This window comes from Diabrotica virgifera, chromosome 7, assembly GCF_917563875.1.
Source record: "Diabrotica virgifera virgifera chromosome 7, PGI_DIABVI_V3a".
Classification (NCBI taxonomy): Eukaryota; Metazoa; Arthropoda; class Insecta; order Coleoptera; family Chrysomelidae; genus Diabrotica; species Diabrotica virgifera.
Genome location: NC_065449.1, coordinates 141,491,952 through 141,507,650, shown reverse-complemented (window position 1 = coordinate 141,507,650; position 15,699 = coordinate 141,491,952). Strand labels below are relative to the sequence as shown.

General features: G+C 34.8%; 2 protein-coding genes across 4 annotated transcripts in view; one reads left to right on the top strand and one right to left on the bottom strand.

Moving 5' to 3' along the window:
- LOC114334652 (kelch-like protein 26) overlaps positions 1-15,699 on the bottom strand; it is a 297,957-nt gene that overhangs the window by 84,580 nt on the left and 197,678 nt on the right. For 2 of the 3 annotated variants that reach the window (XM_050656093.1, XM_028284743.2), the window contains exon 3: positions 15,109-15,237. The exons of the other annotated variant lie outside the window; for it this stretch is intronic. In XM_050656093.1, the coding sequence (XP_050512050.1) occupies positions 15,109-15,237 (129 nt within the window). The remainder of the gene's footprint in view (positions 1-15,108; positions 15,238-15,699) is intronic. 3 annotated transcript variants of the gene reach the window in all.
- LOC126888071 (uncharacterized) lies at positions 2,843-11,562 on the top strand. Its single transcript, XM_050656092.1, has 2 exons — positions 2,843-3,230; positions 6,821-11,562. The coding sequence occupies exon 2, from the start codon at positions 7,191-7,193 to the stop codon at positions 10,896-10,898; it is 3,708 nt and encodes a 1,235-aa protein (XP_050512049.1). The 5' UTR covers positions 2,843-3,230; positions 6,821-7,190; the 3' UTR covers positions 10,899-11,562.

The following is a 15,699-nucleotide window of genomic DNA, read 5'->3' as shown; positions in this document are numbered from 1 at the left end:
CTCCCTCCAAGCATACATTCCTACAATGAACATATACCATTCTTACGCTGTGGCCAAACCAGCAAACATCTCACGTACAAGTCTTTTCTACGGAAAGTTGGGTAGTATCATGAAAATCACCAAACAAAAAAAAATGGTATTGCGATTCGCATACTGTATTTTATCTACTGCAAGGAGGGTAATATTATGTAAGTTGGTATTTTACTTTTATAGTTAAATAATCGTCTATTCAATATATAGGAGACTACATTTGCCATCTAGTTTTTATGTTTATTATTAGCTCTAATCCTTCCGTAAACGGAACATAATAATGTATACAACGTTTATGATATATAAACCTTCGGTGTAGAATACTATGACGTTCCCCCACTCATGGAAAATTCACAGATACACGATAGAATACTATGACGTTCCCCCCACTCCTTCAAAATTCACAGATACATGATAGAATGAATAAAGCAAAAATCAGTATCATTCAATCATTCGATGAAGCAAGATGGAAAAAATTGAGTTGTTCAGAGGTCCGAACGCAGTCAGAAAAATTAAGCAGTTAAATGTAGATGATATACTTATTGATCAATGGATGACAAACACAAAAGTTACCTGCTACATCCTTTATGTCAGCGGAGTACCAGCATCATTTGTACTCTTATCGAAACGTGACTTTGATCCACTTGGACAACATGATGTACCAAGAGTATTAGAATACGTATACACTTTACCTAATCATCGGAGAAGAGGATATGCATGCAAACTTATACATCACATAAAGAAAAATAATGAATTCACTGCGTTCTGCTCCAACGAAGAATCTGAACGGCTTTTTTTAAAAAGCAAATGTATTAATCACGGCTTAATGAATTATAATGTAATGTTTAGATATCCATAATAAATTTATATAAAATATATCTTGTCTTATTTCTTACACGTTTAATATACTTGTAAATAATAGATGGTGTAGCTTACAATGACAATACATAAAGATGCATGAAACTGCCATGGTTATTAATCCTATTTGATATCGCCCAATAGAAATATGGGGTATAATAAAATGAATGAAGAGATAAAGAAATGATAAAAATAAAACTTTTTTCATTTATCCACTCACTTATGCGGTTAAAAAAAACCTTAAAAAGGAAAAGGTATCTGCTGTTGCCATGCAACGCAGCAGTAGCACACACATTAAAAAACACATCCATCCTTGTTTGCATACAACAATACACTGATCCATAATATAAGAATCAATTTATAAATAATCACATAAAGCATATGATAGAGTGCCAAAGAGGCCTTATACATAACAGGTTGTTAAAACAAACATCTTAACGTAATTTGTCATTCAAAATCCTGTAATTTGAGGTGCTACATGATAAGATTCAACATATCAGGCAAATAATATAAGATAGAGGGTCAAAAAGGCGTTATATGTGACATGTTGTTAAAACCGACATCACAACGTAATTTGTCATTCAAAACCCTGTAATTTGAGGTGCTACATGATAAGATTCGACATATCAGGCAAATAATAAACGATAATGTGTCAAAAAGGCGTTATACATGACATGTTGTTAAAACCGACATCACAACGTAATTTGTCATTCAAAACCCTGTAATTTGAGGTGCTACATGATAAGATTCGACATATCAGGCAAATAATAAACGATAATGTGTCAAAAAGGCGTTATACATGACATGTTGTTAAAACCGACATCACAACGTAATTTGTCATTCAAAACCCTGTAATTTGAGGTGCTACATGATAAGATTCGACATATCAGGCAAATAATATAAGATAGAGGGTCAAAAAGGCGTTATATGTGACATGTTGTTAAAACCGACATCACAACGTAATTTGTCATTCAAAACCCTGTAATTTGAGGTGCTACATGATAAGATTCGACATATCAGGCAAATAATAAACGATAATGTGTCAAAAAGGCGTTATACATGACATGTTGTTAAAACCGACATCACAACGTAATTTGTCATTCAAAACCCTGTAATTTGAGGTGCTACATGATAAGATTCGACATATCAGGCAAATAATAAACGATAATGTGTCAAAAAGGCGTTATACATGACATGTTGTTAAAACCGACATCACAACGTAATTTGTCATTCAAAACCCTGTAATTTGAGGTGCTACATGATAAGATTCGACATATCAGGCAAATAATATAAGATAGAGGGTCAAAAAGGCGTTATATGTGACATGTTGTTAAAACCGACATCACAACGTAATTTGTCATTCAAAACCCTGTAATTTGAGGTGCTACATGATAAGATTCGACATATCAGGCAAATAATAAACGATAATGTGTCAAAAAGGCGTTATACATGACATGTTGTTAAAACCGACATCACAACGTAATTTGTCATTCAAAACCCTGTAATTTGAGGTGCTACATGATAAGATTCGACATATCAGGCAAATAATATAAGATAGAGGGTCAAAAAGGCGTTATATGTGACATGTTGTTAAAACCGACATCACAACGTAATTTGTCATTCAAAACCCTGTAATTTGAGGTGCTACATGATAAGATTCGACATATCAGGCAAATAATAAACGATAATGTGTCAAAAAGGCGTTATACATGACATGTTGTTAAAACCGACATCACAACGTAATTTGTCATTCAAAACCCTGTAATTTGAGGTGCTACATGATAAGATTCGACATATCAGGCAAATAATAAACGATAATGTGTCCAAAGGGCGTTATACATGACATGGCGTTAAAACAGACACCGCAACGTAATTCATCATTCAAAATCCTTTAATTTGATGGGTCATACATTGATTTCTGATTATCCGTTCCAAAGATACAAATATTTGTACAAAATTATGAAAAATCGAATAATTTGAAATATTTACAAAAATATTTTAAGTTGTTTGTTAACATGCCGGGTGTGTATGGTTGATAAGAAAAGAGTGCAGACGTTATTTTTGTTAATATTAACCTCCAAAGATATGACAAGCCACAATGCTAAAAGTCCGGATGTAGTCGGATGAGAACATGTAACCGCAGTTGTTATTTGTGTAAATGTTATCACATATTTTTAAAACTATAAGGTCTTGTTTTTGCAAAACACATTCAAACATTTGATCACGTTCATGCTGTGTGAATTTCGCCTATAAATACTGAAACAGACGAGCATATACCACAGTCGACATCTGACAGTTTCTACAGTATAGTTGCAGTGTTCAGTGGAAAATATTCAATTAAGGTAAGAGATTTTGCTGTTTATTTTACATATGGTTTTTATGAATTTATTGGTTTGCTATTTTTGTTAAATAATTTGGATGTACATGTGTTTCCTTTCATCTATGGGTAATACTGGTTTTAATTCTCTCTTCCCAACTTGTTTGCAGGTCTTCTAAGTATTTATGATTCTTGTATCTATATATACTTCTCTTACAATAAAATGTGTGTACTATAGGTGATTTTATTCTTATATTCAATGTGATTTATTATAGTAATTTTATTACTTGTTTTTATCATATCGTAGGATGTATCTGTCGCTAATATTTTTAACTGATTTTACGTTTTATCCCTAAAATAATAATAGCTGTTTATGACTCATTTCTACTGTACTTTTTCATCTTTTAATATTTCCTTGTTACATAAATAAATGAGGTAGGTTTTTACATTAAGATAATCATATTTTACTATTTAGTTCTAAGTGGTCACTTTCATGCACCAGAATCGCCATGTGGCTCAGAATCGGTATGCCGATACGGGGGCCACTTTCATGCACCAAAATCGCCATGTGGTCCCGAATCGGTGGTATGCCGACTCCCGGGCACTCAAGAATAGTAACTTTTTATGATACATTTAGCGCGGTACTCCGTCTTCTTTTAGCACATTTTTCTTGTTATCTGCATCAGGATAATAGTATTTTACCGTTTAGTTCTTATTTTCTAATTTGAATTATAAATATGTGTTATTTCATGTTTTTTCAGGCATGTATGATGCAACACCCGTCCGTATATTTCTGAACAATTTTATGATTTATTTCAGTATCTTTTTATGCCGCATTCTACCGTACTTTTGTTTTTCAAGAATATACAATGAAGCGTAGCTGTCATTTATATTTTATATACGACCAAGCGTAGCTGGTATTTATTTTTAACAGTGTGATAATAATCGTGTTGCATTTTCTATTTTATGTACGACCCAACTTATTTTTATTTTTAAAAATATATTGACACTCTTTGTAATGCATTGGGTTAGTAAATAAGAGACAATATGAGTCATTTTATTATTTCATTTAAATTTTTTATGCTAGTACATTATTACAGTTTTTAATTAAAAACTAAATGCCCTAGTCGATTTATTTTAACATTTTTATCCAGAGGTCCAACGACATAATGGTTAAACGATGATGTCTCGTAATCTATGCTTGTGCGCTGTTTAAATTGTCGGTCAGAGCGTTCAACACTCTTACGATGTTTTTTCTCAGTTTTCCGAACATTTTCACAGGGGCTTCGACGCATGTTTGAGTTATTTTTAAACAAAGGTTTTATGATCTTATTAAATTTATCCGGGAATGCTTGATGCCTCAAATATCCTAGGGAATCTCTATGAACACCTGTGACTTCTAATATTTTTTTTATAGTTTAGGCTATCATTTGGTGTAAAGTCTTGAGGATACATATAAAATTATAGTATATAGCCCACAAGTAGCCTTGTACTTGCTATCGTTAATCAGTATATTCTTAGGAGCAAATTTGATTTCCATATCACCCATTAGCCATTTATCAGTTTTCCAAACATAGTGTGGACCATAAGCTCTATCAAGGTCTGGTGAATGATGCCAATATTTTTGAAGGTGTTCATCTTCTTCTTCATCTGTGCTTTCTTCATCCTTCTGGCGCATATTTCTCAAACGATTGTTTTGGTGTCCGCTGGTCTCTTCATGCTTCTCTGTCTGATGTGAAGTTTTCAGATAATTGTTTAGTTCTCCAAGAGGTTCAGTACTAGGTGTTAAAACTGTTTTGAGTTGTTGTTCACGTTGCATTATTATTTTGAGTGAATTATACTTTTTTTAATAACTTAGCAAGCTGCTTGACACGATGTTCACCGTTAATTTTCTTGTATCTGAATGCCGTTTCTCTAGTTAACACCTTTATCTATATCCGCTAACTCGCATCTGACATATAGCTAACATGCATCTGGCATACATCTGGCATACATCTGACTAGCATCTGACTTGCATCTGACTTGGCGCTAACCGTTAAATTATCGCTGTATAACCTCAGACATAACGCTGAATCATAGTTTACTTCATGCAGTAATCACGTGACACAGAACGTCACAGTAACTAACAGAACGTGACAGTAACTAACAGAGCGTTACGTGAATGACGTAAATCACGTGACAGTACTCAACAGAACGTGACAGAACGTGACAGAACGTGACGTAAAATAACGTGACAGAACGTGTCAGCACCTAACAGAACGTGACAGAACGTGTCAGCACCTAACTCTCTCTATCTCTCTCTCTCTTTCTCTGCTATCACACTTTCTTTGCGCTCAACAACCTTTTTGCTACAAGCATCAATGACGTACTTCCTATTAACAAGTGATATATTGTTTGTAACAATATAACCTAATTCTTTAATTATTTGTTTTATAGCTAAGTAGGTCATTGTCAATAACTGAGTTGTATATAAAAAACAATTACTTCAAAAATTTATTTATTTTTTCCTAAGTATCTTTGCTACAGTAATAAAAATATTTTTTCGTATTTCCAGCAGACCTGCAGGAGCCTCTTTAAAATAGGCAGTCGTCGATTTGCTTTTCTGAAAATCATAATAAATATTCTACATTTTTATGTCTTCGCCGCTTTTACACATAACATTCCTTTTTTCATCGTAAATTCTATTTGATGAGGTAGATGATGTTTTGTAATTGCATCTGTTGGACCGTATACTAGTTCGTATGTTCATTCCAGAAATGGGGCGTAATTACAATTCCATTTGAGTAGAACTTTGCACCTACTACCACCTCTGTCTTTATCCCATACTGGCTGGCAACTTCATGAAATATTAAACTAGCCGGTAAACACGCGCCTGCGTAGCTGGTTCGGATAAATTCTTGCTCGATACATGTCTTAATCAAGTTTAACTGAATGTACTGTTTCATACTGGAGCAACTGCTGTGCCTGCTTTGACGGTTATTCGAAGAATGAAAACTTATTGTGTTATCGAGTGTGTTAGTGATGAAAGTGGCGGGAGTTTTCTCGCCGAAATGTTATGCAAATCTAACTGAACAGTTTTCAATGTCGTGTTTATTCATCATATCTCGATATATGTATATCGGTTCTCTTCATACATTTTCCACATCTTTCGCTAAGTAGCTGACATCTATCATAATTATGTTGCCCATTTTTCAAATATTTTCGTAACTAGACCAGGAAGAAGAATTATATGAAACCCACTTTCAATTCCTAACCATGAATCCTTCTTGTGATAGAATAATGAAGAATTAACTATGAATGAGTCGACTTATAATTTTATGTGCCTGCTCCAATCTAATCATCACAAAGTATCTTTTACTTTCTGGTAATATTTGTTCTAAGTTGGCCGTACTGCTTCTTTTTATGTTGGTAGTACTGATACTTCCTTGAAAAATGTATCCAAGTTCAATAAATGTCTTAAATGCAGCACTTTTACATTGATTCTTATGGAAGAACAAGCACAAATCTACACTTTGCAGGGGCCTTTTGAGCATAACATAATAACATTTAGTTTTCCGTCCGACTAGAAGTATATTTAATACCTTACATTACGGCATTTTCTTCATTCTGTTTCAGATATTCCTAGCGTTCAGACGTGTGCTCTGGTGAGTTTTATATCGTTCAGAAGTGTGCTCTGTTGAGTGGCAAACTTTGATTTTGTCGAAAACAATTTTTTTTTTGAAATTTTTAAAACATATTTAGTGTTTGGGTTCTAATTTTTTTGAATTCTAAGTTTTGAATATTTATTATTATGTTATTACTTAGTGTTGTTTGATTTGGTCAGTTTTTTTTAATAACGAAAACATGAACACATTCTTAGTCACTAAAGATACATTTAAGAAAATTCGTATTTCTCATCCTTTAATAACGAAAACATGAACAAATTCTTAGTCACTAAAGATACATTTAAGAAAATTCGTATTTCTCATCCTTTAATAACGAAAACATGAACAAATTCTTAGTCACTAAAGATACATTTAAGAAAATTCGTAAATTTGGCCTCCAGGGACGAACTCTGGAATTTAAAATCAGGGATGTGCCGCAGAGTGAGGAACCTGTGGGATGGGTAAAAAAGGCCATCGAGGAGATTGTACTTAAGGGAACAGAAGGTTTGGAACCAACCGATCAGGTCGGTTTCACTTTTTGCTCGAAAGACTTTGCCAGAGGTCAGGGTTGGATGAGGTTCAAGCCTGCCTGTGAAGTGACCGTTGATGATATATGGGATAAGATTAGTTCCATATATCAGAGTAATAGCACCGGCCTCAATACCGAAACATTTTGTTTGGGTATTACGACGGTAAAACTGCCCGCGGGAAAAGGTGGTCCGAGAGGAAGAGCTTATAACTCCTTTAACGAGGAGTGTTTGAAAAGGCGAGGAACTGTTGTTATTAAAAACAAGGATAATCTTTGTTTACCTCGTGCTCTTGTGGTTGCAAAAGCTCACGTAGATAAGGACCAAGAATGGAAGAAGGTACGTCAAGATATTGGAAAAATACAAGGACAAAGAGCCCATCAACTGATTGAAGCCGCTAATGTAACAATTCCTGTCGGAGGGGCAGGAATACCCGAACTACAACAGTTTCAGGGACACCTCACAGATTACAAAATTGTGGTGTATAGTTATGGTAGCAAGGGTCGTGACGTTATGTTCTGTGGTAACACTAATGGTCCAGCGTTAAATCTTTTGTATCATGAAGGACACTTTAACGTGATCACTTCTTTGACAGCTGCTTTTTGTTGTATTTATTATTGTGAGGAGTGCCACCAGCCGTTTAACAACAAAAACGACCACAGATGTGGTGGTACATGTTTTGCTTGTCGTCGTTCACCAGCTTGTTCCAAAGATTGCGTGAAAATACCCTGCGATCAATGTGGTCGAAACTTCTACGGTAAGGCATGTTTCAATGCTCACCTAGGATCGGTATGCGATAAAATCAAAAGGTGTAAGACCTGTTACAAGATCTACACCAAAAGTCATGTCTGTGGTGAGGTCTTCTGTAAAACTTGTAAGAAAAATTGTCCGTCAGATCATCTTTGTTACATACAGCCCGATTCTGGTCTTCCTCCATCAAGCGATTTTCTATTTATATTTTATGATTTGGAAACTAGTCAGGAAAAGATATTGGCTGATGGTTCGCTTCTTCAAGAACCAAATCTCTGTGTATTTAATCAACGTTGTTACAAATGTCTCCCTGAGATGAAATTAGTTTTCTGTCAATCTTGTGGATTTCGCCAAAAGATTTTGAGGGGTCTTGACGTAATAAGTCTTTTTATGAATCATATTTTGCAAATTAGAAAAAAATTCAAGAATGTTGTCGTGTTAGCTCACAATGGAGGAGGCTTCGACCATCAATTTATTTTAAATTATATTTTAACAAAGACTGATTTAACCCCTGATCTCATTATGCGTGGTACAAAGTTGGTGTCAATGGCTGTTGGTAACGCTCGTTTTCTCGATAGTCTTAATTACTTTCCAATGGCGTTGTCTGCTCTACCTAAAGCTTTTGGGTTGACAGAGTTGAAAAAGGGATATTTTCCACATCTGTTTAACAGAGAGGAAAATCAATCTTATGTTGGACCTATGCCTGATCTAAAATTTTACGACCCCGATAATTTAAAAGATGATGCACGTGACAAGCTGATCGCGTGGCACGCTGAAAGAGTAGATGAGGGATACGTTTTTGATTTTCAAAAGGAAATTGTTGAATATTGTATTAGCGATGTTGAGATTTTGACTAAGGCTTGTCTCACTTTCAGAAAACAGTTGATGGATACTTCAAATGTCTGTCCGTTTTTCGAGGCAACAACTGTTGCATCGACGTGTAACAAGGTATTCAGGCGTAATTTCTTACAACCAAACACAATAGCCCTTATTCCAAAAGGTGGCTATCGTTTTAAAGATAATCAGTCGAAAATAGCTTTGCAGTGGTTATTGTGGGAAGAGAAGCAACGCTGTATTAAAATTCAGCATGCCGCCAGGGGACCTGAAGCTCTTATTGGAAATTGTAGGGTGGACGGTCTTTACGAAAACACCATCTTTGATTTTCAAGGTTGTTATTACCACGGTTGTCCTACTTGTTACCCTACAGATAGAACTGCACCCCTTCATGACGATCCTTCAGATTGTATGGAAAATCGTCATGATAAAACAATTGCTAAAGTTAAGCATCTCAGATCAATAGGATATGAGGTGGTTGAAATATGGGAATGTCAATTCCGTAAAATGCTGACGGCCGAGATAAAGGCGTATACCGAGGGGCATCCTCTTATGGCTAGTTTACCTTTGAATCCTAGAGATGCTTTATATGGTGGTCGTACAGGCAATACTGTAGAGTATTACAAGTGTAAAGATGGTGAAAAAATTAAATACGTTGATGTTTGTTCGCTTTATCCGTGGGTATGCAAGTACGGAAAGTTCCCAATCGGACATCCAAAGAAAATATATATTGGACAGGAATGCACTGCTGTAGACATTACTGAGTTATCTGGATTAATAAAGTGTAAGGTGCTTCCTCCTACAAACCTCTATCATCCTGTTCTTCCTACCAAGATGAACAGTAAATGTATGTTCGTTTTATGCCGAAAGTGTGGAGAGGACTTTGCGGAAGAAGAGTGTGAGCATTCGAATGATGAACGGGCTCTATCAGGTACTTGGGTGATTGAGGAGGTAGTGAAAGCTTTATCAAAGGGTTATAAAATAATTGAGACCTATGAGATATGGTCCTATGATACTTTACAGTTATCGAAATCTCAGAAAGGTCTTTTTTCCGATATGATGAACAAATTTATCAAAGTGAAACAACAAGCTTCAGGGTGGCCGCGAGGATGTGTATCGGATGAGGAAAAGAGCCGGTACATCGAGGAGTTTCTTCAGAGGGAGGATGTCAGGCTGGAGTTTTCCGACATAACGGAGAACCCTGGTCTGAGGTCGTTGGCTAAGCTTATGCTCAATTCTTTCTGGGGTAAGTTCGCTCAGCGAGAGAACCTCCCTAAAACATCCATAATAAACAAGCCTGGAGAATTTTTTGCTATGTTGATTAATCCATCCATTCAGGTTAATACGGTGATCCCTGTAAATGAGGACACACTGGTTGTTACGTGGGAGTATGTGGAGGAGGCGTACTCAATGTCGTCAACAGTTAATGTTGTTCTGGCATCATACGTTACGGCTCTGGCTCGTCTCAAATTGTACTCTTATCTGGAGATTATTGGGTCTCGGGCAAAATATTACGACACAGATTCGTCTATTTACCTTTCCAAGGCTGGCTTACCTGATCTCCCAATAGGTGAGTGTATAGGTGACTTAACTGATGAGTTGGGTGGGGGGTATATTTCAGAGTTCGTTTCTGGAGGGCCTAAAAATTACGCATATAAATACACTTTGCCTAACGGTGAAGAAAAAATTTGTTGTAAGGTTAAAGGTATTTGTCTAAATTATGAGGCATCTAAATTAGTTAATTTCGATACCATTAAGAAGATGGTACTTATGAAGTCTGACCCTGTTTCTGTGGTGACTAAACAAATACAAAGGACACAGGATCATTGTGTTATCACAAAAACCCTTGAAAAAAAATATAGACCAAACTCAGCAAAAAGAAAATTTTTTGAAGATTTTACATCCGTACCTTATGGTTATAAAAAACTTAAAATTTAAACTATAGCCCAGACTCAGCTTTTTTATTTTTTAACACTATACCTGTTTAACACTCACAATCAACATTTTTAATTAGTAAGTTATATATTAATAGATTACTTTTTGTTTTGTCAACAGTGGATGCTTTTTCCTCTGCGATACAACCGATCGTCTGTCACACTGAAAAGTGGGTTACTAAAAAGTTGTAGTGAGTTGTCGTTTGTCCTACATGATTAAAAATCGTTAAAAGATGTTCAGTTAAGACCATTAAAAGATATCTGATATATAGCCCACTGGCAAATTAATGAGCCGTTCTGGTTACGTCCGTTGCTCGTGTAGCCACTCATTATAAAAGATGGCAATCAGATCATAAAAAGATGTCTGCTGAACCATTTCCTGTATGTTTAAAAAAGATGTTCAGTTAAGGTCACTAAAAGATATTCGTTATAAAAATGTACTATAAATAATGTTAATAAAAAGATGCCTGCTGAACCATTTCCGGTATTTTAAAATACAATAAACAGTTTTCAGCTATGAACCACTTTGTGATTTTGTAACATCATTACAGCTTTGCTCGTTACTTACTAGAAGGTGGGGCAACAATCGCTTGTTCTATGCTATCACAAATATATATATATTGAATCACATTTGATTCCTCTGAGGAAATTTGGTGGTTGTAGGCCTCTAGGGGATGGTGTCCACGATAAAACACCAACGAGGTATGTGTTGTACCTCATGGGTGCCTTGGAAATCAACACGAGTAACCTTTGTTTCAGATTATCCTTGAAAAAAAAAAATCAGCACGAGCTATGTTAGCTTTAACGTGACGACCTTTACGACGTGCTTTTTCTTTACGACAATACTGTTAGATATGTCTTTATACATTAACAAAAGTTTTTTTCTACCTAGGTATACTCTAAGTGTATATAATTTTTTTCTCAATATATCTGATACATAATACCTTTAAATATGGTCCTCCTTTTGGAGTATAAAAAGGACGGTCGACTTTTAACCCGCACGGATGCACGTCTATATGTACCTTTACGAAGGGAATTGTACATAAACCTATAAGCTGATCGTAATCCATATCTGCAAAGTATGTTGTCAGCTTGGGTTAGTATATACAGTGCATTCCGTATGTTTTATAAACATGATCAGGGGAAATTGTTGTCTGATGGCTATTAAAGAACCGTCTATGGCCCTCATATATTCTTATCGCAGATGTTTAATATCAAACTGTAAAATTAATACTACCCACTTGCCGTAGATAAAATATTGTATGCAACTATTCAGTCAATTACATAAAAAAAAATAATACACATTTTTCTGAAAAGACTTGTACATGAGATGTTTGCTGGTTTGGCCACAGCGTATGAATGGTATATGTTCATTGTAGGAATGTATGATTGGAGAGAGATCTAGGATGTTTGATGGTCGTACTGTAAAAATGGTATACGTTCTTCTAGATGGCTTGGGCATAGTTACATGTTGCAGCCGACAGGTGGCATGATAAGATGAAGAACTGTGATAGGACTAATATATCACCGTTTTGGCAGTGTTGCCATGTTTCTCCTTCCCTTCGATGTCTGTTGCGCTAAAATTAATAGCAACGAAGATATAGTGTCGTTTTGGCATTGCTGACATCTTTGTTTTTATGTTAACATATTCAATATCCCCTCTTTTTCCCAACGAGACCATATTCACACGAATTGGACCAATAGACACGAAGATATGATATAGTGCCGTTTTGTCATTGCTGACATCTTTGTTTATATGGTAACATGCCTTCCTCTTTCCAACAATATATGATCAGTCAGGTCGGAGACATGCTCTAATGCTCTTTTGCTAATGTCTTTGTGATTGCTCCTCTTTCGTTTAATGTCTTACATGTAATAAACGAACCAATAACAACGCAGATGGCAGATAGGTGCTTCATGGATAAGTGTCTTATTTGGCTTTCTGACTACACCCTGTATATTTTGCGATAAACGAAATAAAGAGGAGGCCATCTTGGAAGGCGAGGGTTTGTGACGTAGGTGGGCCTGGCTGTGTTCCCATTGGTCGTTGGGCGGGGCTTCGTTCTCATTGGTCGGTGATTGGGGCTAAGTTCTCATTGGTCGCTGGACTTTGATCTCATTGGTCCATGGGCGATGCTGTGGGTGGGCGAGGCTTCCTTCTCATTGGTCGGTGGGCAATCATTGGCCGGTGGGCAACCATTGGTCTGTGGGCGTGGCTTTGTGGTGGGCGTGGCTTTGTGGTGGGCGTGGCTTTGTGGTGGGCGTGGCTTGCGGTGGGCGTGGCTTTGTGGTGGGCGTGGCGTGGGCGTGGCAGATAAAATTTTTCCCACGCTGTCAAAATTTTCCCATGCCCAACCGACCCACACTCTGCTGAACACCCTATATTTTATTTTATATTCGAAATCCTGTTAACTTCTTCATCACAAAAATATAAAGGTTTGTTATGTTTTACAGGGTATTTACCAAGTTATAACCAATTAAATATGAAAATCGTAACAAGTTCAACTCCCTGTATAAATAAAAATAAGCACAACAGCAATGGTTTATTAATGCCATATTTTTTTATTTATTGTCAAAATTTTCAAAAATTATTGACATTGCTAATTTTCTTTATATCAAATACAGGGTGAGTCAAAACGCAAGTACATTATTTTCTCAGTAATTTTAAATGGAACACCATGTATTTTATATCACTATTGAAAAGTACTATCAAAGTACTTTAATTTTTATAAAACATTCCCTATGTCTAAATTTATTAGTTTTCGAGACATTTTCATTTACGAAGAAAATTATTTTAGGTGTCTAAATTTTTCCAAATTTTAAGTAAGCCATGACTGAATTGACAATTAACCTTACTGATTATCAATCCAGTAATCAATGTAACAATGTAGCAAATAAAGAAAGAAAAATAATTTATTAGTAATACATTTTACAAAAAAAAAACACAACCACAACATTTTTGAAACAATTAAAACTACTTTTGTATGTAAATGTAACAAATAAAGAAAAAAAAATAATTTGTTAGTAATAAATTTTATAAAAAAACACAAACACAAAATGCAACATTTTGTGAAGACAATTAAACACTACTTTTGTATGTAAATGTAACAATGTAACAAATAAAGAACGAAAAATAATTTATCAGTAATAATACATTTTGCAAAAAAACATGTTTGAAAAAATTAAAAGCTACTTTTAATAAAATATTTTTAATATTTAATTACATAAGGTGTTCAAAATTACCTCCTAACACATTTATGCAAGCCTAAAAACGATCATTGAATGAGCTACTTACACTACGAAGCATTTGTAAATTAACACATCGAAATACACTATGTATTCTATTTTTCATCTCATCCCTTGTTGTTGGAGGTATTTTATAAATTTCATTATTAACGTAACCCCAAAAAATCAGTCCAATTTATTAAATTCTGGTGATCTGGGTAGCCACGCTACTGGTCCATTGAAAAATGAAAATATCTCGAAAACTAATAAATTTTGACATAGGGAATGTTATATAAAAATTAAAGTACGGTTATGGTACTTTTAAATAGTGATATAAAATACAGGGTGTTCCATTTAAAATTACTGAGAAAATAATTTACTTGCGTTTTGACCCACACTGTATTTGATATAAATAAAATTAGCAATGCCAATAATTTTTAAAAATTTTGACAATAAATAAAAAAATATGGCATTAATAAACCATTACTGTTGTGCTTATTTTATTTATATAGGGAGTTGAACTTGTTACAATTGTCATATAAAATTGGTTATAAGTTTGTAAATACCCTGTATAAACTAACAAAGCTTTATATTTTTGTGATGAAGTTAACAGGATTTCGAATATAAAATAAAATATAGGGTGTTCCATTTAAAAAAACATATGTTTGGTCTGCCACTGTGTTATCGAACACCCTGTAATATTCTAACTAATTTTGTAATGTGAAGCTAAAAATTGGCTACAATTTTTGTTATTGACTTTAATTGATATCTATTGCCATAGCGGATCTATTGAGCTTTACCCCACTAATCGATCACTCTGTATATAAGAAAACTAAAATAAAAATAAGAAGAATAAGTAAATCAATCCGATCGAAGTTGGCATTAGATTAGATATAACTGGGAGATTGTTAACTCCATTAGTGTTTAACCTGGTTATGGATACAATTATAAAAAGGTAAAAAATAAAAATATAATCCAAAAAAAGTTACCTTTTGCTGTAATTCCATTTAAACATATTTCAGTTTGAGTCGCTTCTAGCATATTATCTGTGAACATGGCTCGAAAATAATCACTACATGCTGCTAATACGGCTTTATGAGCTCGGAATGCACAACCCTCTGAAAACCAAAAACATTTTATAAATTATTATAAACCCGCCGAAAACGGTGGGTTCGTTGGAAAAAATATTCCCATGAGATTTTTTTGCATAATCACATACGTGAGACATCCCAGAATAAGGTTCAAGTCGCCCATGCAAAAACTGGTCCAAATTTTTTTAAACAATTTTTTTAATCAAATTGCAAAAATTAATGTTTTCTACACGGACAAATTTTTTTTTGGTTTTTTGGACCATTCTGGACAAAAAAGGTCTCTTATAATTTTTCTCTAAAGTTAAATATAATAAATAATTTGTTTATTATATTCGCTTACAATAAGTTATATATTATAATTTTTTCTACTTTGTTATTTTCTTTTTTAAAGCTACTTTGTCAACGCTGTGGTGAGAAAGCCCTACCTACGACATGAAGTGGGTTGTTCGCGCTACCTCGCTTTGCCGGCGTATATCTTCTAGCCCGTTT

Coding starts and splice junctions, on each gene's coding strand:
- LOC126888071 (XM_050656092.1), top strand. CDS start 7,191: ATGAACAAATTCTTAGTCACTAAAGATACATTTAAGAAAATTCGTAAA.